The sequence below is a fragment of the Typopeltis vanoorti genome, chromosome 12, assembly GCF_054136105.1.
Source record: "Typopeltis vanoorti isolate ZY-2024b chromosome 12, IOZ_Tvanoo_1.0, whole genome shotgun sequence".
NCBI classification, from domain to species: domain Eukaryota; kingdom Metazoa; phylum Arthropoda; class Arachnida; order Uropygi; family Thelyphonidae; genus Typopeltis; species Typopeltis vanoorti.
Window position 1 is genome coordinate 48,125,976 of NC_143560.1, and position 24,175 is coordinate 48,150,150.

General features: G+C 34.4%; 1 protein-coding gene across 3 annotated transcripts in view; it reads left to right on the forward strand.

Annotated features, from left to right (window-relative positions):
* The first annotated feature begins 1,430 nt into the window (after window positions 1-1,430).
* LOC150100765 (afadin- and alpha-actinin-binding protein-like) overlaps window positions 1,431-24,175 on the forward strand; it is a 187,217-nt gene continuing 164,472 nt past the window's right edge. For 2 of the 3 annotated variants that reach the window (XM_090401951.1, XM_090401954.1), the window contains exons 1-3: window positions 1,431-1,606; window positions 17,280-17,475; window positions 20,575-20,714. In XM_090401951.1, coding sequence (XP_090258077.1) covers window positions 17,308-17,475; window positions 20,575-20,714 — 308 coding nt within the window. In that variant the 5' untranslated portion in view covers window positions 1,431-1,606; window positions 17,280-17,307. Of the gene's footprint in view, window positions 1,607-14,029; window positions 14,142-17,279; window positions 17,476-20,574; window positions 20,715-24,175 lie in introns of all 3 variants that reach the window. The other variant, XM_090401952.1, reaches the window with a different exon arrangement.

Genomic DNA, 24,175 nt, shown 5'->3' on the forward strand with positions numbered 1-24,175 from the left:
ATAACTCAAACCCAACAGCTTACATCTCCTTACCGTATATAAGTTCTCTTTCTCTCAAACTATAGAAATCCAGAAGAAATTTAATGTTGAAACATATTTCTCCACCTTTCCAAAACTCCGATGTTACCTCAGTCAACCTAAAGTAAAACACAACCTTCTTCAGTTCCCAGGAATATACATAATCATTTGCAGTTGTGGCAAACCATATTATGTCCAGACAGAAAAGTCCATCTCTCTTTCTCTCTCTGCCTAGACGAACACCAACGTGACATTTCTATAACAGAGTCCATGCGAGTGCCCTATCCAGCCACGTTTTATTCTCGGCCAGTACCAATGTTGAAGGACGACAACATCAAATAGACTGGCACTCAACTTCAAACATCCATAAATGCTCCGATGAATTAGAAAGACCTATCTTGGAATCCAAAGAAATAGCTCTTGCCCCTGCCCATCTAAACAGCAATCTCAGTTAAAGCCTGTCCGATTCACATAGCGCTGTAATCTAATTTTCGAACACTCATGATATCATTCACACGCACAGTACTTCCCGCCAGAACTAACGCTCGGACTTACTACTTGTTCTAAACTCTATTTTGTCTAAAGTACAATATATTTTTAAGATGTTGTTTTTCCATGGTACTGTATTCACCTGACGAAGTCGGCATTTCCGAAGTTATATATATAAATATGTTTCAGATACCAAGCAATTTTATTTTATAGCTAGGTTTTTAATGTTTTTTCCCAAGTAAGCAAACAGACAAAAGTGATCGGAACTTCTCCACCTTTGCAACGAGTTGCCTCAGACTTGCACTACTGCAGGTGCAAACTTGACTTACTTGTCTGTTTGCTTACTTGGGAAAAAGCATTAAAGATACCAAGATTATTGCTTGGTATCTTTAATATATATATATGTAAAAAAGTTTTTTTTTTTACCTTGGGAATAATGTATATTAGGGTTACCAAGTAATTTTAGAAATAAACTTGGTTATTTTACTCCTAATCCCAAGTAAGCCAACAGTTAAGTTTGCGCCTGAACGTAGTTCAAGTCTAAAGGTGGTGCAACACCAGGGCAACTCATTGTAAAGGTGAATAAAGCTCTGATCACTATTCTTAGCATTTTCCATAATGTAAAGCACACACACACACACACACACACACACACACACACACACACACACACACACACACACACACACACACACACACACACAAGTATATATATATATATACTTGTATAATTGCATAGACCTGTATAATTGCATAGACCTGTATAATCTTGCACTATAAGCAACTCAGCTGATCTTACGATTGTTTATCTTTCACAACTTGCATAAATAAATAAACAATTCATTCGGTTGATATAAAAGATAAAATGTATGGTTCGTTGTGTTAATTTTCCATCGTGTCTCATCAGTAGGAGGCGTCGTTGTTCTACAAACTCAAAGCTTATTCGTTAACAAAGTTATTTAAAATAGGTCTAAATTGAAGTGTGTCAGCTGTCATAAATGGCATGTAAGTTCAAATTATGGTATTGAGTTATGCAGCTGAATGAATGCATTCAGAAAGGCTTAAGAGGCGAATTAAAAGAAAAAAGAGAAGGAACATCGTGAGTGACTTTGACAAGTTTATTTTAGTAAATGAAAATAGCCGTAATGAATTTAAACTGGCATCCTTATTAAAATATTGCAATTTGTATATTGAAGTGGACCAATCAATATTTAATCTATCTCTAGTGTTCATTGAAGGGATATTTCACTCATCCAAGGATGTTATAGTATCTTTCCTTATATGTTTTTTATACAGTTCAGCGAGGAGCTAATTGTTACCAGTAAGCGTTAAATTTAAATGGAAGTTTTAACCCTGTGAGCTAGTTCATTGGAAATCGAGAAACGACATTCTTAACCTAGGGAAAATCACATGAAACTCCGCAAATTTAACTTCTCACATAATAGTCTGCGTAAATATAGAAGAAACTGGTTAATTAAATGTTTAGCATGTCTTATTTTGCAAAAAGTCGTAACTTCCTTGACATAATTAAATACCTTATATACTGTCAGTTTGCATAAACCTGTATAATTTTACACCATAAACAACTAATTCGTGTTAACGTTCTTATACTGAACAAAATTGTCTTATGAGCTTTAGCAGCTCATACAGAAAAGAGAATTGAATGAGTGAATGAAGACCAAAGACAGTAGTGGTGCTATAGGTTTTTATCACTAGTTAATTTGCTGAAATCGTATTGAATGTATGATGTATTAAAGGATGAGATTGCTATTGTTTTTAATAACTTTCAGTAATAAACGTGTTGATTAGATATGTAGAGCAGCATTTAGCGTCTCTACATATCTAATCAAAACTTTAATAGCTAATCTACACTTTAATAGCCATACAGAATGTGTCAATGTTTTCTGTTGAGGAAAACAGATAAGTCACTGGCAAAAGAATTTACATTCTTCTGTTAGTTTCTCCTAGTGTAGCATATCCCTATGCACTTAAAGTTCTTGGCTTCTAGCCAGTCATTCATTCATCCAGTGTCTGAAAAGCATGGGTCACATGAATTGACATGTGGTTCTTGTTCTACATTAATGTTTTTACATCGTATTGTGATTCTAGGGTTAAACATTGCATATAATCCAGATATAACACTATTTGACCTTGCAGTAACATAGCTACAAGCACCACCAACATTTGGAAACACATCATCAGTTGCATCAGTCTTGGGACAGGTAGCTCAACAGCAATTTCCTCCATTCCCCTCTGTCATTGACTTTCTTGTTAATCTCCTGGTAACTCCTCAGGCCGTGCTTTCTTTGACTTGATCAACAAAGCTTTCCCTTGGTTTGCCGCTTTTTCTTTTCCCCTCTATTTTACGTTCAGTTATTCTTTTCAAGTCCATCATGCCGAAGTATATGTCCGTACCACCTATCTCTTCTAATTTTGATTGATCTAATTAGACTTCTTGTTTTGTTGATTTATCTCTCTCTCTCTCAGGACTTGTTCTTTTGATTTTTTTTTTCTGTCCATTTTATTTTGTTCATGTGGCACCAGCACCACATTTCAAAAGCCTCCAATCTTACATCTTCTCTGGCCAGATTCCAGGTTTCGCATCCATACAGTGCAATACTCCATATCAGTGTCTTTATTTTTTTAAAATTGTGGATTGAGGTTTCCTTTTAAAGTGCTTTTCATCTGAAAGAATTGAACTTTTGCATTGCTTACTCTTGACCTTATGTCTTATCTTGCTCTGCCATCTTCTGTTATTAGGCTTACTAAATATTTAAAGCTTTTTACTTGTTTATTTGTTTCCCATTGACAGGGCCATTGCCAGATTAGATCACGCCCTGAGGCAAACAGTTAAATATTGCCCCTGATGGATTATGAGACAAAAATATAAGAAAATCTCCAATTGCTATTTTGTTTTTATTACAAGAGAAACATTAATGCAAAACGATTACATAATAATATTAATTAAATGTTTGCTCTACGGAGATATCTCACAATAAAACTGTTTATAAGCTCTTTTAAATTTAAATTATAAGCTATGGCCACCTCTGTTGATATAGTTGCTAGACCAACCAATCTTTCTTGGTTCATTGCTGTTCTGAAATAAATTTTAATCAGTTTAAGCTTGGAAAAACTTCTTTCCGCACTTCCTATGCTAATAGGAATTGTTAGCATAGCGACGATATGGCTGAACAAGCGCCCTTATTAAACTGTGCCATGAGACAAGCTGCCTCTATGCTACATCCTGTCGACAGTAGTGCCCGTTGATGTCTATATTGATAAGGATTTTGCCTGAAACAAGGATTTTAGCCTTATCTGTGTTGATTTTCATTTTATATTTTTTGAGGTTATTATTTAATAATTCTAGTATTGTTTTTAATGTTTTTCTGTTTTCTGCTACAAAGGCTATGTCATTGGCAAATCTCAAACATGGCTTGCTCACCATTTATCTTCATGCCTCTATTTATTTTATCTTTAGTTTCCTCAATGACATTTTCAATATATAAATTAAATAAAAGTGGTGAAAGTATGCATCCTTGTCTTACTCCACTCCTGTTTATTATTTTCTTCTTATCATTGATTTCAATCTGTCCATTTTGATTTTTATATATTTGATAAATTATTTTTCTTCCCTCAAGTCTATACTGATATTAGTAAAGCAATTTAGGAGTATTTGATGGTTTACTTTATCAAATGCTTTCTCTAAATCAAGTAAGTAAATTTAAGTATTTTTGCTAAGATCTATTCTTCTCTCTATTATTGTTCTTAAACAGAGTATTGTCTCTCTTGTTCCTATATTCTTTCTGAATCCAAATTGGTCTTTATCCAGTAGACAATCTATTTTTGAATAAATTCTATTTTGAATAATTTTAGCAGAATTTTGCTGACATGTGGGATTAAAGCTATTGTTCTAAATTGGCTGCATTTATTTTATTATTATTATTATTACGCAACACCTCCAGGGAGTCCAAAGACTCATCGAGGGAGGGCACCTACTCAATAACTCTGTCTCCACCAATCCATCAACCACAACTACCCTTCATCATCTACACTAACGCCATCTACCGCTGACCACCACCACTTGTATTTTCACAGACAATCACAAATATCCATGCCCATGGTGGGATTCAAACCCACAGCCTTTTGGCTGGAGAGTGGATATGCTAACCACTCGGTCGATGCCGGCATAGCATTATTAGCATTATTCATTTTTGGTATTGGTATTATAGTTAATTTCATAAACTCCTTGAGTATTTCTCCTCTATCATAGATTTGGATTATTAATTGATAGACTAAGGTTTTTGTCTCATCACCTAGATTTTATAATAGTTTCATAGGAATATTGTCTACACCTGGACTTTTTCCCTTACTAATTTCTGATAGGTAGTGCTTTATCAAATTCTTCTCGCATTATTGGGGGGGGGGCCTAGATTATCTTCATTTTGATCTTCTGTGTTAATATCAACATTTAGTTCATCGTCATTATAAAGTTTTTCAAGATAATTCTTCCATTTCATTAATATATCCTCAGATTCTATGAGTAATTTTTCCTTTTTTTTCTTTGATGGCATTATTTTTGCTATTCTTATTAAATTTGAAAATCAATTTGTTAATTTCTTTATAGGCTCTCTTTATGTGTTCTTTTTTAAATAATTCATCTATGTTATTACATTGTTCCTCCAGATATTCTTGTTTGGCTTGTCTACATTTTCTTGTAATTTGATTTTTAATATATTTGTATTTGGCCACATCTTCTTTAACAGCATTTTTATATTTTCTTCTTTCATCCATAAGGCCAAGTATTTCTTAATCAATTATTGTATTTTTCAATAATTGATTTGATGCATTTGTAATAGACTGTTTAATCATATTCCATTGGTTTTCGATATTATCTGTTTTCTGGAATGTTATGATCAGTTGCCTCTTGGTATCTTCTCTTTACTTCTTCACTTTTTGAATTTTTCAAAGTTCCATCTTATTAGTTTCTCTTTTGATTTGTTTCCTATGTTTTAGTTCTGTTTTCATTAAGACATGGTTATGGTCACTACTGATGTTAGCACCTGGATATTTTTTGCAATTTTTTTTATTTGGTTTCTGTATTTTTTCTTGACCAATATATAATCTATTTGATATCAGTTTGAATCCCCAGGTGCTTTCCAGGTATATCTTCTTTTTGGAACTTGAAATAATGTATTTACTATAACTAGTTGTTTTTGTGTACAAAATTAATTGCTTTCCTCTTTCATTTCTACAGCCAAGAGCAACAGCTGGAAATACTAACTGATGAATGACAGAATTACCTGTAGTTGTTATAAACATTCTATCTTAGTAGGAAACTAGCTTACCTAATTTCATGAATCAAAACCTCACTGTAAAAAAATTGCTCCACACAGTACCTATTAATTATATTGAATCAGTACTATACATCAATTAAAAAAGAGCTTGACTGGTAGCTGATAAGTGTCGCACATCAGTTTGACTTGTATTATAATAATTTGTGCTTGGTTTGTTGAAATACATATCATCATCTGTTCACTGGGTATCCATGGATGCTGTATGGTAACTCTGATTCTCGGTGATGTGCCTCACCAGGTGTGTGTGAATGACTGATCTTCAGATCAGTCATTCACACATGCTATCCATCCATCTCATTGATGATCTATCCCTTCCTCTTTTTCCAGGAACTTTATCTTCTATTACTGTTCTGAGAAGTCCTCCTTCCATCCTTTCAATGTGTCCAAAATATTTTAATTTTCTTCTGTCAGTATCCTTAAGGAGCCTTAAAGTTCTACTGATCTTTTCTATCCAAAATCCTCAACTTCTTTCTCATGGAGAGAGAGAGATCCATCCTTCCAGATTTTAGACAAGTCTCCGACTGTTGTTTTAGTCATTCCTAATCTTTTTCAGACATCTTCTGAACAGCAATTCTTCACATTAACAATAGATCCCAGGTACTCAAACTTGCTGACTTCCTCAATTCTTTCTCTGTTTAGGTATACTTTATTTCTCAAGAACTTTCCTGTTTGTATTTCCGTTAAAAACCATAATCTTTGTCTTGTTAGGATTGAGTTGAAGTCTGCTGTTATTACTGATATTGTTAACTTTATCAAGAATTTGCCCTGGGTCTCTCAACTGGTTATCCTCCCCCTCCCCCCATGTATAAGACAATCCCCAATTTTTAGTCTAAAAATTTTAGAAAAAAGTATTGTCTTATACACAGAAAAATACAGTATATAATTCATTATATCTGTATAGTGAATTATAGTCGGATTTAAATTGGGTTTTCATCAGATATCCAGATTACTGTTGCCTATAAATCAAAATATGTATAAACTGTTATTGTTATTATTATAATGGAATCTCCATGTAATCAGAAGACTCATTGCAGGAGACCCTACATTGACACACTAACCATTATTCACAAAATATGTAACATACTTCTTAAATTCATTAACAAACAAAGCATTCACAACTACCTCTGCCAATGCATTCCACACATTCACCACCCACCAAGCAAAAAATCTAGTCCTAATACCCCTTGCTAACCGACTTTTACACAATTATAAGCAATTACCCCTCATTCGCTCCCTTCCTGCACTGTTTATAAAAAATCACCAGTATCAATCTTATAAAACCCCTTTTAACAATTTATATGCTTCTATCATTAGCTAGAAGCTAGTTTTTGGAGCCCACAGACCTTCAATCTTACCTCATATGAAACATTCCACAGAATTGCAAGTCTTGCAAGTTTGACGCAAGAGGATCGCATCTGGATCCTCTCCTCCATTTCTTCATCACCAACGAATCCAGGTGACCAAATCTGTGTGCAGTAGTCCAGATATAGTCTTATTATTGCCATATAAAGTGGAACAATAACTTCCCTATTCCTGCTTGTCAGTTTATTCTTCAAGAACCATGTAATTTGATGTGCTGTTTTGGCAACTTTTGCAACATGCCCTCTAAACTTAAGATCTCTCTCTGTCCAAAATAACCCCAAGTCCCTTGCCTCGTCAACTTGCAGTTCAGTTCCATTAATATAGTGCATAGCATGTGATCTTATCCTCCAGAAGTGTATCACCTTACACTTAGCCATGATAACCTTAGCCCATACCACCAGCCTAGATAAGTCATCCTGCAAGATATCTACATCACTTTCATTGACTGTCGTTCTTCCCAATCTTGCATCATCATCAACAAACAAGTGGATATTTCCTTTCAAATTATTTTCAATATCATTCATGTACAAAATAAACAACGGTTGACCAAGTACCGAGTCCTCAGGTACACCTGCCTTCTCCTGACTCAGCTCCACCATAAACCACTCTTTGACATCTGTCCTTCAACCACTAGTTCAAACCACCAGCTTTGGATCCATTTCCATTTGCTCCAATTTATGCAACAGAGGTCTATGTGGAATCCTGTCAAATGTTTTTGCAGAGTCCAGCAGTATTACAGAGTAAAGATTTCCTTTATCGAACTCCACTGTTACTTTCTTATAGATAGTAAGTTACTAAGGAAAGACCTATCCTTCACAAAACCATGCTGCCTCTCATAAAGTATATTTCTTCTAAGTTCTGAATTCTAATTTTTATCAATTTCTCCAAAATCTTAACCACCACTCCTGATAATACTGATTGGCCTATTGATTTGTTTCTTCTTTCTTGGAGCCTTCCTTATGCAGTGAAATTATTTTCCACGCTATTGGAAGTTTATCAGAACTGAGGCTTGCATTAACTTAGTCAGAGGAAATGATAATTCTCTTGCATATTCTTGCAACACATGTGCTGATATGCCATCTAACCCTTTTGGCACTGTTAGCATTAAGGTTCTGTAATATACTAAGCACCTGTATTTCTTCTCGGGTGCGCCAGTAGTGTCCGGTGCCTGTGTGCAAAACTTTAGTTGGTGCTCCTATCCCCCACCTCCAATAAAAAAATCACTTTAAAAAAACGTTTTTTTTTTTTTTAAGTATTTCCTCCTCTTTGGCACCTTTACTATCCTGGCGCCTGTGTGCATCGCACACATTGCACATATGGTCGGCCACCCCTGTTTCTTCTATCTCTAGACTCTCATCAGTCACTGACATGTTCGGCAGTGCAACATTACAACCGAGATAATACACTTTTGTAAAATGATCACTAAGTAACTCAACTATTTGATTTGCATCTGTTACTTCCCTACCATAAACAACACCTTTTAAAGTCATCCTTCCAAAATTATTCCTCCTTTTACTTGCCACATAGTGAAAGAACTCCTTAGAATTTCTTTTAGACTCATCAGCATGCTTCCTCTCATTATTAGTTTTGGTCTTTTTTTGCCAACAAGTCGCCCTCTTTGCCTGTGCCTTGTAATGCTCATGGGTATGCTGGTTATCTTTTTCTTTATACTTCCTTCACAACCTTTTCTTTATCTGTAACTCCTGCTTAATAATACTATTCATCTATCTTACTACTACTTGATTTCTCCTCCTGACTTTGGGAATACTGTCTAGTACTGATTTCCTTAAAACACTTTTTGACAATCTCCCATGCACTGTCATCATCTCCCCCCCCCCCTTCAAATTCTCATGCCTATCTTAAACCCCACTGCAACTAGTTAAGTTACTAGTTCAAATCTTGTTGTCTTATAAATGTTTGTGAAAATCTAGACAGCAACAGTTTTTGTCATCCAACACGACACCACTATCTTGCATATTAAAAGACTGAATTGGCATAAAAAAATTCATTTCATTTTTTTAGAGATAAGCTATGAATCTGTTGGTTATGACTTATCCGATGTCTGGCTGTACTATAGTGCTGGTGTTTAAGTTTCCAATTTTTTATCAACAGAATTGCTTTTGCATTGAAGAAAATTTTTTGTTCTAAAAAGCATATATTTTCTATGTCACACCTGGATAATTTGATAACCCCAGTGGCATTAACTTTGTATCAATAATTATTAAGCATTTCATAAAAATTAGTTTCGAAATAAATTTTTAAATAACAGGACTTCAGTGCTTTTTCAATTTTGACTTATCTCATACATTTCAGATGAAATTTCCACATGAAGATAGAAAACATATAAAATATTGAGTTAATTGATACCAAAATTCCATATTAAAACTACAAATGCTGCACAGTTGTGAAATATGTGTGCTCTTTGTTATACTGTTGATAATGTTTTTGATTAACAAACATTATATGATATGAGCTTTTCATTCTTAGAAATGTTAACTATTTTCATTAATAGTTAACATTTCTTTCTGTTACATTAATGCCATAATAATGATTTTATAAACATCTTATTCATTAAAAATAAATTACCTCCATATTACTTTCTATATGCTTTGATTATTTATATATAAAAATACATAGCTTTTTATATATAATGCCTCCATAGTGCAATTGGAATAATGATTGGACATTGCACTCTTAAATTGGAAATACCTGAGTTCAATTCTTGTCATGACGAGGAATCTTTGTATGGAATTTTTCAATAAATGGTTGGTTAGTTGATCTCATACAGATGTTACAGGGTTTTCCCTCCTGGAAATGAGGATTTTACATATCGGGTATATGCAAATTGGGCACACTCAATGCATAGACAAATATGAATGGTAGTAGATGGCACTGTGTGTAGTTGATGTATTGTTGATATAGTGTAGATGGATTGTGATGTAGTGTGTAGATAGTTGGTTAGGCAGAGTGAGGAATCCTCCTGTGATGAGTCTTTGGACTCCTTGGAGGTGTCACATAATAATAGTAGGGTAATAGAATCATTATTAATCACTGCCTAATAAAGAAAGAGACCTTTTTTTTTCCCTATCGGAAAGCTAAATGTTACTTTATCTCATCATGCAACATCGATTTGTACATTGCATACTTAATGCTTTTCAGAATTGAAATAATATTAGGAAAATGTAATTTAATGATTTTTTAATTTAATGGAAATATTTTTATTGTGACACCTCCAAGGATTCATTATGGGAGGGCACTCCATACAACCCATTGTCTATGCAAATTTTTATGTATATTTCGTTCACCTTTTTCCTTTTAGTTCAGCAAAACAGCTGATATATTGAAAGATGACTCTTGAAAAAAAAAATCCATTTTTTTCTTAAATGGCTGAATTTGCTGCTGCATTTCATATATGTGTGTATTGATTTTACCTTGCAGAGAAGTATTCAAATGATTTTGTTTTGATGTTATAATAAAACTGGTTTCTGCAAAAGTTATTTTTCAGTAATTCACTTTAAAAAAGGTCATGATTTGTTTTTGCAAAACTAAAATTTTTTCCAGCCTGGCTTTGTGACAACCAGCTCGCTTCAGAATAATATATTGACTGCTTCCTTGGACAGAGGAGAAGGATACACAGTAATATACTTGGATTTCGCAAAAGCTTTTGATAGAGTACCTCATGATAAGTTGACAGTCAAACTAGAGCAGATGGGGTTGGAATTAGATTAGTGCATTGGATTGGAGACTGGCTATCTGATAGGTATCAACAAGTTGTGTATGGGGGTGCAATATCCAGGAAAAGGAAAGTCACTAGTGGAGTGCCTCAGAGATCTGTTTTAGGGCCATTACTATTTAACTTGTATATTAATGATATTGGCGAAGATTTGGATGGAGATATTCAGTTGTTTACAGATGATGCAAAGTTGGGACGAACCATAAAGAGCAGTGAAGATGTTGTGGCCTTGCAAGAAGACTTGAATAAATTGAGTGATTGGGCAAGCAAATGGGGATGTGAGTTCAATGCTACAAAATGTAAGGTTTTAAAATTTGGAAAACAAAGATGGGATGCAGAATTTATGCTTGGTGAGAATATATTGTTGGAGGTAGAGGAAATAAGAGATCTGGGGGTGATAGTGGATAAGGATCTAAAATTTAGGGGATACATCACCAAAATTGTGAAGACAACACAAAGACTTCTGGGAATGATACGGAGGACACTGACGTGTAGAAGTAGGGAGATTCTTGTTCCATTGTATAAGGCTTTGATTAGGCCACACATGGACTATTGTGCCCAGATTTGGTCACCTGGTTTTCAGAAGGATGAAGAGATGTTGGAAAGGGTCCAAAGGTGACTGACTAAGGTAGTTTCTGACCTCTGGAATGTCGAGTATGAGGAAAGATTGAAAAGATGTAATTTGCAGAGTCTAGTGGAGAGAAGGAAGAGGGGAGATATGATTGAGACCTACAAGTTGGTAAGGGGTTGTTATAGGATCAATGGTGGAGAAGTTCTACAGAGAATAGTGGGAGATCAGGGGAGAACCAGAAGTCATCCCTGGAAACTGTATAAAGAGGGTGTGAGTAGGGGAGTGAGAGGCAGGTTTTTTTCTTACAGAGTTGTGAGTGATTGGAATGCCTTGCCTGAGAGTGTGGTGTCTGCAAGGAGTTTGAATATGTTTAAGACGTGGTATGGTGAGATGTGTGTGAGATAAAAGGACCTCCTAGATGAGTCTTTGACTCCATGAGGTCTTGTTTAATAATAATAATATAATAATAATATATAGAAGACCAGTGTTTTAAACTGTAGTATGGTTTGTAACTGACAATGTTATAAAGTATTTGCTTGAATGTAGTTCACAGTAACTTTATGTAATTGTCATTTAAAATGATAGATTTGATACATAGATCCTCTTTATTAATAGAAACTTTCATGGCTTACACATGTAAAAAATATAGAATTTTATTCTAAAACTCCAATATATTTCATCCAACATAATATGGATATCGTTAACTACATTCAAAACATGAATCATGAGAAATAGTCATGAAGTATGTGCCTACTAGTTCATGTCTCAGTTAAGCTAGGATTGCACTGTTAGTTCAAAGGAAAAATTGCAAAATTTGTTGCATATATTAAAAAAATAAAATAGTAATAATAAAACATTATGAACAATTAATAGCAATCACTCTCCAAAACTTAGGTATTGACATACAGTCGAGTGATTAAAGTTCCAATGATTTCATAGCATTTCATGTGTTTTAAGAAAAAGATGATCAGATTTTGAATGTGCTGGAATGGAGGATCTTTGTTTGGTTCCAGAGAATTCTGTGCACATAGTATCAATAGCATGAGAAGTGATGCCAGACTTGTTGGATTCCAAAAAATGCAATATAGTCTTGATGTTCTTGTATTCTAATTAAAGCAGAATGATCAGTCTGTCCAAAATAGCAAAGATGACATAAGCAGGGTACGTGATAGGTAGTAATGTATCCTTTGTAATACTTAAGGTAATAAGTAATAGTAAGAGGGAAGACTGTTTTTGAGCTGATTTGAAGGAAGTATATACATTAAATTTGCAAAGAATCTGTGATTATTTTTTCTGAGGTTCCTGTAAGGTATTAAATTAAGCTTATTTTCAATAAGCTGTGAAAGTGTCTATAAATATGTCTGGTATACATGTTCTATTAAAACTATTCAAAATACTGTGAAAAGAAATTAAGCTATTGGTATTTTGTTCTTAAACAAAGTAACAAAATCTTCATGTTTTCCTCCATTGGAAGGTGCACCATCTGTGCAAACAGTATTATTCAAATTAAGTTTTGCTTCAAGAATATAAAAATGTTGATCTTGAACATTTTTATTATTGCCAAAGCCATTTATGGTACAGATAAAAAATTAACGCTTATGTTGAGTATGTAATATCAGTGGACTAGTCTTGCACTGTAGAGTTGGCACTTCACATTATAGCTTTTCACCGTTGCAATCATAGCATCATAGAGTAAACACATCATTGTCTTCCACAGCAATTGCATAATACTAGAACCCCATTGTTTATCAATCATCCTATTTTCTTCCTTAATAGTTCTTGCTCTTTCTTAATATCATCACAGATGAATTCCTTTCTTGATATGTATCCTCTAAGGTAACCTGCCTCAGATTAGCTCAGCATACACATTTCTGAATGCTAATAATGTCAAGTTCTTTCCTTTATCCTTGTTTTAAACATGATTCTGCCATTGCCATCTGTTCACTCCCCTAATCTTCTTCAGAACTGGCACCTGTGGTCTCTAGTCTTTGATCAAGTGCTTTTTTTTCTAACTCAGCTCTGTGATCTCTAAATTAAAATTGGCTTTAAACATTTGATTCAAGCTCTTTCCTAGTATCATTATATACAAGACTAGCTCTCTTGTATACAGCTAGTTTAGTTTTTTGATTAATTTACCTCTTATTCCATATAAATTTATTCATTTGATCCCCTACCATACCAGCTTTGCTAATTCTGCTTTTCCAGATAAATTCATTAAATATTTCAGTTCTGTAAGCATATGAATCTTGTTCATTTGCTATATTTCTTAATGAACATCACAATAAAAACTGTTCCTTCGGTGCTGTTATTCAGTTAACAAGCAGTTCAGCACAGTGACTAGTATCTGGTATATTTACCTTTTGAAGACCACTGTCATATTAGTAATCTGTTATATTTCATTAAAAATAAAAAACTTATTTTTCTAGGAATGAAAAAATTAAATCTCACTTTTAGGTAAGGTAACAAGTTTTTTTTTCTTTTCTTTTCTTTCTTTTTTTACAGACATATTTTAATTGATTATTGGAGTAAAAGTAAGATGGTTCCACAAAAGAATGACAGTATTTGACATGCAGATATTTACTGAAGAAAATTTGAGATTCAGCAGCAATTCATAGTATGTATAGTTCAGCTTAACTTGACTTTTGTCATGTATGTAAAAATCCGGTATTTGAGACCACTTGTTAGATAAATGAGTTTAATAAAAGAAACGATTATAATGCTAATAAAAAAAAATGATGTGATTTGCTGTAGTTGGTGGATTGAGTGGTGGAGATGGAGAGTTGTAGTGTAGGTGCCCTTCTTTGATGAGTCGTTGGATTCCTTGGAGGTGTCACTTAAAAAAATAAGCGAATATGACCACGTTGCCACCAATTGATGAGAGTGATCATATGGTCTTGACCTGGGAGGTTGCTAAATGTGTGGGATTTTCAGTTAAGGCAGTGTATATGTGGAATTACTGGGCTGGTATGACAATCTTAGGAGATTGCTTGGATCAGTGCTGTGGCATGTAAAACTGCCATGGCTGGGTCTTGATGGTGCATGGGAAGTGGTAAAGGAGTGTTTGAGGGACGTAATGGCTGCATGCATACCTAGTATGCAGTCAGCCATTACTTCTAGAGAGTAAATCAAGAGGGAGTTAATGAATGAATAACACCATTAAGCTGGAGCTGCAAAAAAAAAGAAACTGTGGAGGGAATTTAAGGAGAAAGGTGACCTGCAGGCACAAGAACAGTACAAGGCACAGGTCAGAAGGGCAACTAGTGTGGTAGGAAAAGCAAAACCAGAGTATGAAAGGAAGTTAGCAAAGCAGGCTAAAGAGAATCCCAAAAAGTTCTTTCGATATTCTGCAAGTAAAAGAAAAATGTATACAGTAGAATGATTTAATGAATGCCGATAGTAGGAAGGTTACTAATCAGTCGAAATAGTAGAATTACTAAGTGAACACTTTGCAAGAGTTATATAATCCAGGTGGTGATATTGCATAAATGAGGGAACCGATGGTTTGTATGGGAACTGAGGTGAAATGGAGGTGAATAGCATATTGCACAACCTTAAGGTGAATACATCTGTGGGATTGGATGGTATACCAGCTCAAGTCTTACGTGAAGCAGCAAAAGAATTGTCAGTGCCTTTAGCCATATTATTTAATCTAAGTCTGAGCTGTGGATTGGTCCTGATGAGGTGAAAAGTGGGGAAAATAGTTACTTTGCATGAAGGAGGCTCCAAGACTGCCGTTGCAAATTAACTGATCAGCATATCAGGAGTTGTTGTTAAAGTATTGAAGTTGGTCAAGAGCAAAATACAGGAATGGATAGATGGAAATGGGATACTGTATGGGGGGGGAGCAGCAGGGTTTTAGATCATGCTTCAGTAACTTACATTTTGGTGAGATGGAATGGAGGGTTGTTGATGGAGAGATATCAGAGATTAGTTTATTCAGGAGTAACTCCAAAAGAAAGCCTGTGACTAGTGGTGTGCTGCAGGGTTCCATTCTTGGACCACTGCTATTCAATTTGTTCATTAATGATATAGGAAAGTATCTAAGAGGAACTGTTCAGTTATTTGCCGATGAAGCAAAGTTTGGTAGAGCAATAGTGAATACACATGATATCAAAATTTTGCAGGATGATTTCGATAGATTGACACACTGAGCTAAGGAGAATGGATGTCAGTTTAATGTGACAAAGTGTCAGGTTATGCATTTTGGGGTGAAAAGATTAGCAGCAGTATACCACATTGGTGGAACCATACTCCAGGAAATTGACGAAGCCAGAGACTTGGGAGTGTTAGTGGATAGGGAGTTAATTTATGGAGCACATAACAAAAGTGACTAAATCAGTTCATCAGATCACTTGGTTACTGAAGAATATTTTGATGAGGAGAAACAAGCAGGTTATTGTTCCTCTTTACTGAGCCTTGATAAGACCCCCCCCCCCATCTTGACTACTGTGCACAGATCTAGGTGGAAAAGAGGTGATATGATTGAGATATTCAAATTACTTAGGGGTTTTTACAAGATTAATTCAGAGGAAATTTTTCAGAACAGTTGTGGTGAACTAGGGGCATCCATAGAAACTTAGCAAGGTATTAGAACTAGGTTTTTTTTATGCTTAGAGTGGTGAATGAGTGTAATAAGCTGCCAGAGTCTGTTGTGGGTGTTATGACTGTGAATGAGTTCAAAGCAAAATATGATGGATACTGTGTGAATGTTGGATAGTTCTTGACATGATGTGTAAGGCCTCTCTCGATGAGTCTAAGGGCTCTTTGGAGTTGCCCATAATATTATTATTATTATGTGACACCTCCAGGGAGTCCAAAGACTCATTGAGGGAGGGTACCTACTCTACAACTCTGTCTCCACCACTCAATCTACCAAGTACAATGAACTGCAACTACACCAACACCATCTACTGCCCACCACCACTAGTATTTTCACAGACAATCAAGCATCCATGTCCACAGCATGATTCAAACCCATAGCCTTTTGTCTGGAGAGCAGATACGCTAACCACTCAGCCAACCAGGCTGCCGTGGCCTGGTTGGCATTATAATAATAATAACCCTACAAGGTTCATAAGTTGTCAAACCTTAGATTGTCAGGGGTACCAGCAAAAGTTATACTGAAAAAAAAAAAAAAAAGACTAGAAACAATTTATTCTAATAATAATAAATTATTATTATTACTAATATTATTGTAATAATTCAATTCAGACTTACGATGTAAGTCTGCTGACTTATGAAACTTGTAGGATTATACTTGTTTATTTTATTATTATTGTAATAATTCAATTCAGACTTAAGATGCAAGTCTGCCGACTTATGAAACTTATAGGATTATATTTTTTATTTTATTAAACTTATTATTTATCTAATAACTTGGTTTCAATACTACAAGTTTTCACACTACTAAATCACAGAAACTTACATATTCATTTTGTCATGTATGTTACACAATTCTGGATTAATTGTAGCTATAGTATCTCTGCTTTTGTCTTAACTCTTGTGAAAGTAAATTTTTATATGTACATTTTATCCTTCATATAACTTTATAGAGGGATGGGGAAATGGTCCCAACTTGATATTTATTATAATAGCCATCTAAAATCTGTCACATTTCCAAAATGCAAGCTAACTGATCTGAAAAATATAGATATCACTGAAGTTGCAGCATGGAATTTTTTTATTGTATTTGTAAAGTAAATAAATTAAATTGTGTTAATTTATATGTAAAATTTATATTAATTTCTTCCAGATAAAAAGTGAGAAATTAATCTTCTTAGATGGATTCATCTCTACCTTTCTTGAATAATTACCCAAATGGCAATACAGCTGGGATCAAATCTGACATAGATAGTGGTTTGGGAGATGAAGAAACAAGTCTGATTAATGGCATCGATCCTTTTTGTACAGAACAGAATGTTGACCATTGTCTTGCTTACTTATCTCAGGTAAGGGGAAAAAAAAATCTTTGTACATTGATTTCATAAGTGTAGTATTTGTTTCACCTTTTAAGTTATATTCAAGATCTAGGGTTTCTTCTCTTCTCCTTGTTACAAAACGACCCAACTAGCTGTAGGATACAGTATTTTAAAGACATACCCATCCCATGTCTTAGCTGCTGCTGTGTAATCCATATCGGTCATCCTTAATTATGCATTTAAAAACATTTAAGTGGTATATAATATGTGCCATTTTTAAATAGCGGTATACAGTAGATATGAAATAAAATTAATTTAAAAAATCAGTTTTTAAATATACTCAATAATTGGAATAAGAAATAACTTCACAACAAATATTTAAGATATTTCTTAAATGTTGTTTGTATAAGAGGAAAGGAGTAAATCTTATTTCCTTTTAGCCAAGCAGTGTTTGTCTATTTGAAATTTAACAAGATCTCATTTTTGCCAAGAACTTGTGACAACAGTACACTCCTTGGCATAAATTGCCTTAATTTTGCTAAACTTCTCAAGAGCCTTAGTATTTCTCTTTTATTAGTGTATCTTAATAAGTTAAACTGGCCTTGCTGCTGTTCCTCACTTTGGGTTCTCTTAAAAAAACAGGCAGAAACTGACTGCTATGTCAGTACATTTGAAATATGTATTTTCTATAAGTGAAAGTGTAATCACTCTGTAAATCATAAATATTGAATGTTGAACTGAAAAGCATTAAAAGAAAGCAGGTTAGTAAATATCCATTATTGTTACTTTATCGCCCAGGTAGGCATTGTTTTTGCCTTTCAGAACTTGAATAACATATACAGGATGTGATTTTGTGCTGCCTCACCAGTTAGGTTAGTCAGTTGCTTGCTTTGGATTTAAGGCTAAAAATTAGATTTAAAAATTTTAAAGGATTGAGGTCTTACAAGAATACCATTTTTTTAGCATGAGTTTCCATGCTAGTGCACTGCTTAGGAGATATGGATTATGCCCAAGAGCCTAAATATTGGGCTCTCTCAAAACAGTAACATTCTTAATCAAGTACTCTCTCAATTAAGAATTTTTATCTTGACAGCTGTTTTGAATGTTGCTTCTTACTGGATACTAGAAATTCTCCTTGGACTCTTTTTTAAGTTTTCAGTGACCCTTTGGAGATTTCTATGGCTAGTCTTCAGTGTGTGTGTGTGTGTGTGTGTGTGTGATTATGTTAAACTTGTGCTACTTGCTAACATAACATTTTCACTATGAGTGTAAATTGTACCCAGTTATAATTTCATTTGTATGAAGAATGAAAAGCATCAGCTAGTATGGAATTTTTAGTTTAGTTTATAGTTTAGAGGGTTTCACTCTTAGTTTCTTCTATGTCTCTAATTACCCAGAGTTCAAAAGTTATCATTTGATTAAAATCTTTAATCAGATGCATTAACACATTCACTGGGCATCATGTCCCTCGTCAGGCAGGAACTTACTTGATTGTATATTATGTCCATTAACATTGGGCAGGTGCATTTTTCAGTTTCAATATGTAGCATGCAAAATGCAAATTTAAATTTTTTCATTCAGATTTATTTGTAAAATTAATAATTATAAACTGTCTTAATGATAATACTTTGTATGTCTTAATGATATACAAAATCTCAAATGTAACTCTGTTTGATTTCAAGTTATATATTCGGGGCATTTGAAATGTGGTTATGGAGAAGAATGGAGAAAATGAAGTGGACTTAAAAAAATCACCAATGAAGAAGTATTACAAAGAGTTGAAGAAGAAAGGAATTTACTAAAGACCATAAGAAGAAGAAAGCATAACTGGATAGGACATGTATTAAGAGGAGACAGCCTACTGAAAAGAATGATAGAAGAGAAAATTGAAGGAAAGCAACCAAGAGGAAGAAGAAGACTAATGATGCTTGATGATATAATGGGAACAAGAAGATATCAGGAAATGAAGGAGGAAGCAAGAGACAGAGGAAATTGGGGGAAAAGAATCTGCTGAGTTATACCATTGGACCTGTCAAGAGACAGAACACTAATGATGATGATTCGGGGCTTGGTGTTTAAGAGTCAAGGCTGGAGAACAGGGAGAAGACCTCCACATGGCCTTTTGGAGAATGCTGAGAAATGACCAGGGCTTCTGACATGATGTCCAGTCCCCACCTTCTTGTGATGTATCCTGTTGGGTATCTATCTGGATACTGGACAAAGAAGGGTGGACTGGTAATTTGGGATTTAGTCAACCAAATGGTATTCTTGTTGGCTTTAACCATAACCCAAAATAATGGTACAACATGGTGGAATTTTATGGTGGCTGGGACATCGCCCAGTTGAACAAGTTTCTTGTTGTTTTTGTCGAGGAGCCAGGGCAAACAGTGAAAAGTCAACTACTTGAACAAATCCCAATTAACATCAACAGAGATCAAGATTGGTACCATCAACATAAGAAACATCAATGGAAAACAAATGGTACTAGCAGAAGAATTAGATAAGTACCAGATCAACATAATAGGTGTTACTGAAACAAATATGACAAAATCAGGTGGGATCTTTCTAAGCAACAAATACAAGATCCAGGCAATAACAATCAGGGAAAAGAAGGAGAAATCAAAGAAAAATGTAAGAAAGCAAAGCATTGTGTAAAATTAGCCAAACAAAAGCCATGGAAAGACTTTGGTAAGAACATAGAAATTAAATATCAGGAAAGTGGTAAAATATTGTGGATGCTATTGAAAAAGCTGAAAAGTGGAGGAAAGAGTATTACATGTGATATGACTTTGGTTTGTATGTAATAGTATACAGTAATATTTATATTAGTATGCAAACTTATTAAAACAGTATTTGCTATGATATGAGGTGTCTGTGTGTAACAAGTAACATGCATTAATGTAATGTTATGGGGAAGTCTTTAGCTGAACTTGCTGTGAAGAAGAGGATAGGTAAGCTTTCCAGAAGTTTGTCTTTTTAGATATCCTACTTGAAAATTTATGGATGCATCTCTACACATCTTGCATTCACTTTGACAGAAATTTGTTCAAATGTTTAAGAACAGTTTATATTTTCGTTATAAAAAGAAGCAACATAAATAGCTATATTCCCTTATTTCATTCTTTATAGGAATTTATTGCCTTAGGATTGCCGTCCATATATATAAAAAATTCGTCTAACTGTGATATTGTGAAACTCATCAATGCCAGCTATGAACTACTTCATCTTCACTTAAATGATGCCAGAGGTAGAGATGAACTAGAGACAAAGTAAGTATTTTAATGTTTGTGTCAAATCGGTTGTATGCTATTTTGTTTTTACTGTATATAACATTTCATGAATCAAATAACACTGTTATTAAGCATTTGTGTTTTTAAGTATCAAGATGAAGTATTTATCCATCTTTTGCTTATTAGTTGCAAATCAGTACAAAAAAAAAAAAAGTTCATATATATATATATATGGGGGGGGGGGGCTGGAAAGTTCTGATAAACACCTAGAACAAAATGATATTAAAGCAACTAATATAACTACAAGAAAGAACATACTAGTAACAGTTATGAAACTACCTTCAAAAAAAAAAAAAGAAAGAAAGATGGATCACTTGAAGTGCCTTTTTTTTTTTTAATACAGCCTATTATAAAACTAAATGCCATCAGGTGGCATATGGTTATTAATACCACTTTCCTTCATAATTAGATCCATATAGATAATGAATAACAGAGGGGATAATGTACATCCTTATCTCACACCAGATTTAACATTAAACCATCTTCCTGTACTTCTTTCAATTCTAACTGCTGACTTACAACTCAAATAAAGACTAAGTATTGCTTGATATAATGCCCCATTGACACCATATAACTGTAGTGTATTGAATAGCTTCTCTCTTGGCACCTTGTCATATGCCTTTTCCAAATCGATGGAACTTAAATACAGATCTTTGTCATATCTCCATGCTTTCTCGACTATTTGTCGTAAAGTGAAGATCTGATCCTGACAGCCTCTATTTGGCCTGAATCCAGCTTGTTCTTCCTCCAGCTTTTCTTCCACAATTCTTCTGAACCGTTTCTCAAGTATACTTGCATAGATCTTGCCAGGAACACTCAGTAGGGAAATACCTCTCTAATTCTCACATTCAGTTTTATTTCCCTTTTTATATATAGGTACTATGAGAACTCTACTCCAGTCATTGGGAATTCGTCCCTCTGTCCAGGCTTTCTGAACTATGCAGTGCAGCCACTGTAAGACTTTTATACTACCATACTTCAGCATTTCTGGTCGAATATCATCTACTCCTGCTGCCTTTCCACATTTCAAGCCTCTGATGGCTTTTTCTACTTCAAGTATGGATATATATTCCTGACTGCATGCCTGGTCAGTGTTTTTTACCACTGTGCTGTCATCACTGCTTGTTTCATTTAGCAGTTTTTCAAAGTATTTACTCCATATTTCAAGGATATCTTTTTCTCCAGTTTTCATGTCACCTTTATCATCTCTAACTCCTTTTAGAGCACTCTTTCCTCCATTCTTAAGCTTCTTCAACAACCTCCAGAACATTTTGCCACCTTCTTGATATTTATTTTCTATATTCTTGCCAAAGTTCTCCCATGACTTTTGTTTAGCTAGTTTTACACATTGTTTAGCATTTTTGCATTTGTCTCTGTATTCTCTAAGAGCACAAGCTGACTTATTTTCCAGGAACTTTTGATGTGCTTTCTTTTATTTCACTGCCTCTTTAACTTCCTGTGTCCACCATGGAGTTCTAATTTTTCTATCCTTGCACACAACTTCACCACATGCCTCTCTAGCTGAATCAATCAGGGCTTTCTTTAAGGCTTGCCACTGAATCTCCAAGTTTGATTCCTGTTCTCAAACTCTTTCATTTTTTTTTCAATAAACTTTATGTATTTTAGTCTACAGTTCACATCTGAGAGCCTGCTCAACTTTTATTTGCTTTAAAACTTTCTTACATGTTATTCCTTTCAATATGAAATTCAATTTTATCCTGCTCAAGACTAAATAGTGATCACTTCCAATTTCAGATCCTCTGTACACTCTGGTATCCTGCACCAGGGAAAAAACATCACTATGAACAATAACATAGTCAATGAGACTTTTCTTATTCCTTGCCTCTTCTCTCCATGTGAATTTGGGCACATTTTTATGTTGAAACATAGTGTTAGTAATAACCAGTCCATGTCCTGAGCAGAAATCCAACAAATATTTGCCATTTTTATTAGCTTTGCTCTTTTCTCCAAATTTTCCCAAAATATTTTTGTATGTCTCACAATCATTTCCTACTCTGCTATTGTTGTGTCCCATTTTATGATTTTTATTCTATCTAATAATTTCCACTTATCTATGTTTTACTATTATCTATGCTCGAGATATCACCAAAAAATTTTACTAATACTTAAGTTATTTCTCCCCTTAGTACCCCTAATATTTGTATTATACTGCGCCTTTTGGGATATTTAGTTTGAGATATTATATACAAAAACAAGGAGAAAGAACTAAAATATGTCAGAAAGTGTAACTATGTTGCAGTCGTGACGTTTTATCTTGTTTCTTAACATTAATTTCCCGCGTGATTAGGTTCGTAATTTTTCAAGTGGTGCATTGGACAGCAATTTCAGACAACTGTTTTATCATTGGACAAAAGGTTTATTAAATTCCTTAACATGGTACAATTCAAATTTTAGTTATTATTCAATTCAATGCTATACTAAATATATACAAACTGACATTAGCTTATCATAAATAATTTAGCTATGACCCTATAATGGGTATTACGATCATGCCACCATACACATTCAACACATAACTTCATATGACATGGACATATGAGATTAATTCACACTATTTAACTATCCAAACTTAAGTAGCTTAACTAAACCATTTACTGCACAAACACATCACTATGACATTTAAACTTTCTTATACAATATAACAGACATGCAAAATTCTCAGGACACTTAATTACTCATTAACACTAGCCAGCTTACTTTCAATATATTCTGTCAGATACTAAAGTCCTAGTATTGTTTTCTTGGTCACTTCAACAGTTCAGTATTAGAATAATGATGACTAATAACAGACGAATCTTAGTTAACACGAGATATAATTTACAGTACCTTTCTTTCCTGAGTTTTTCATTGGGCCTCTATCTTTTTCTGATTGAAGTATCCTGGTATAACCTCTCCGATAATCTGCTTCTCCTATGTTCCCTTTTGAATTGAACTATGCCTATGCAGTCTTTACCTTTTTGTTATTCAGGACACACTTTGAATCGTCGAAATAACGGCTGTGCAACTTGCAACGTGGATATCGATTTCTTTACAGCTTCCCCTTTTCGTGATTGTCACTGAAGTTGAAACACAAAGAATATGCTTTCTTTTCCTCGACTATATGGCATAGTATTCTTACACAGGAAATACGGAACCGAAATTCCGCTCACTTTTGTCTCCGTGTTGTGACGACGGAGATATAGCTCCAATCTCACCACTCAGGAAAACACTGTGAAACCCATACGAAGGAGCTCTTGAAGAACTCTCCTGGAACAGAACCAAAAGCCAAAAGGTCTAAAAGCCTCAAAGTTCTGTGGGGGGGGGGGGGGGGTTCCAACCCTTTTATACTTGCTCTCCTAACTACACCTTCTATAACTTCTTTTCTCTGCCCCCTACTTGATTTTACTTCACCGACCAATTAGGGTGGCGTTTTTCTGCCA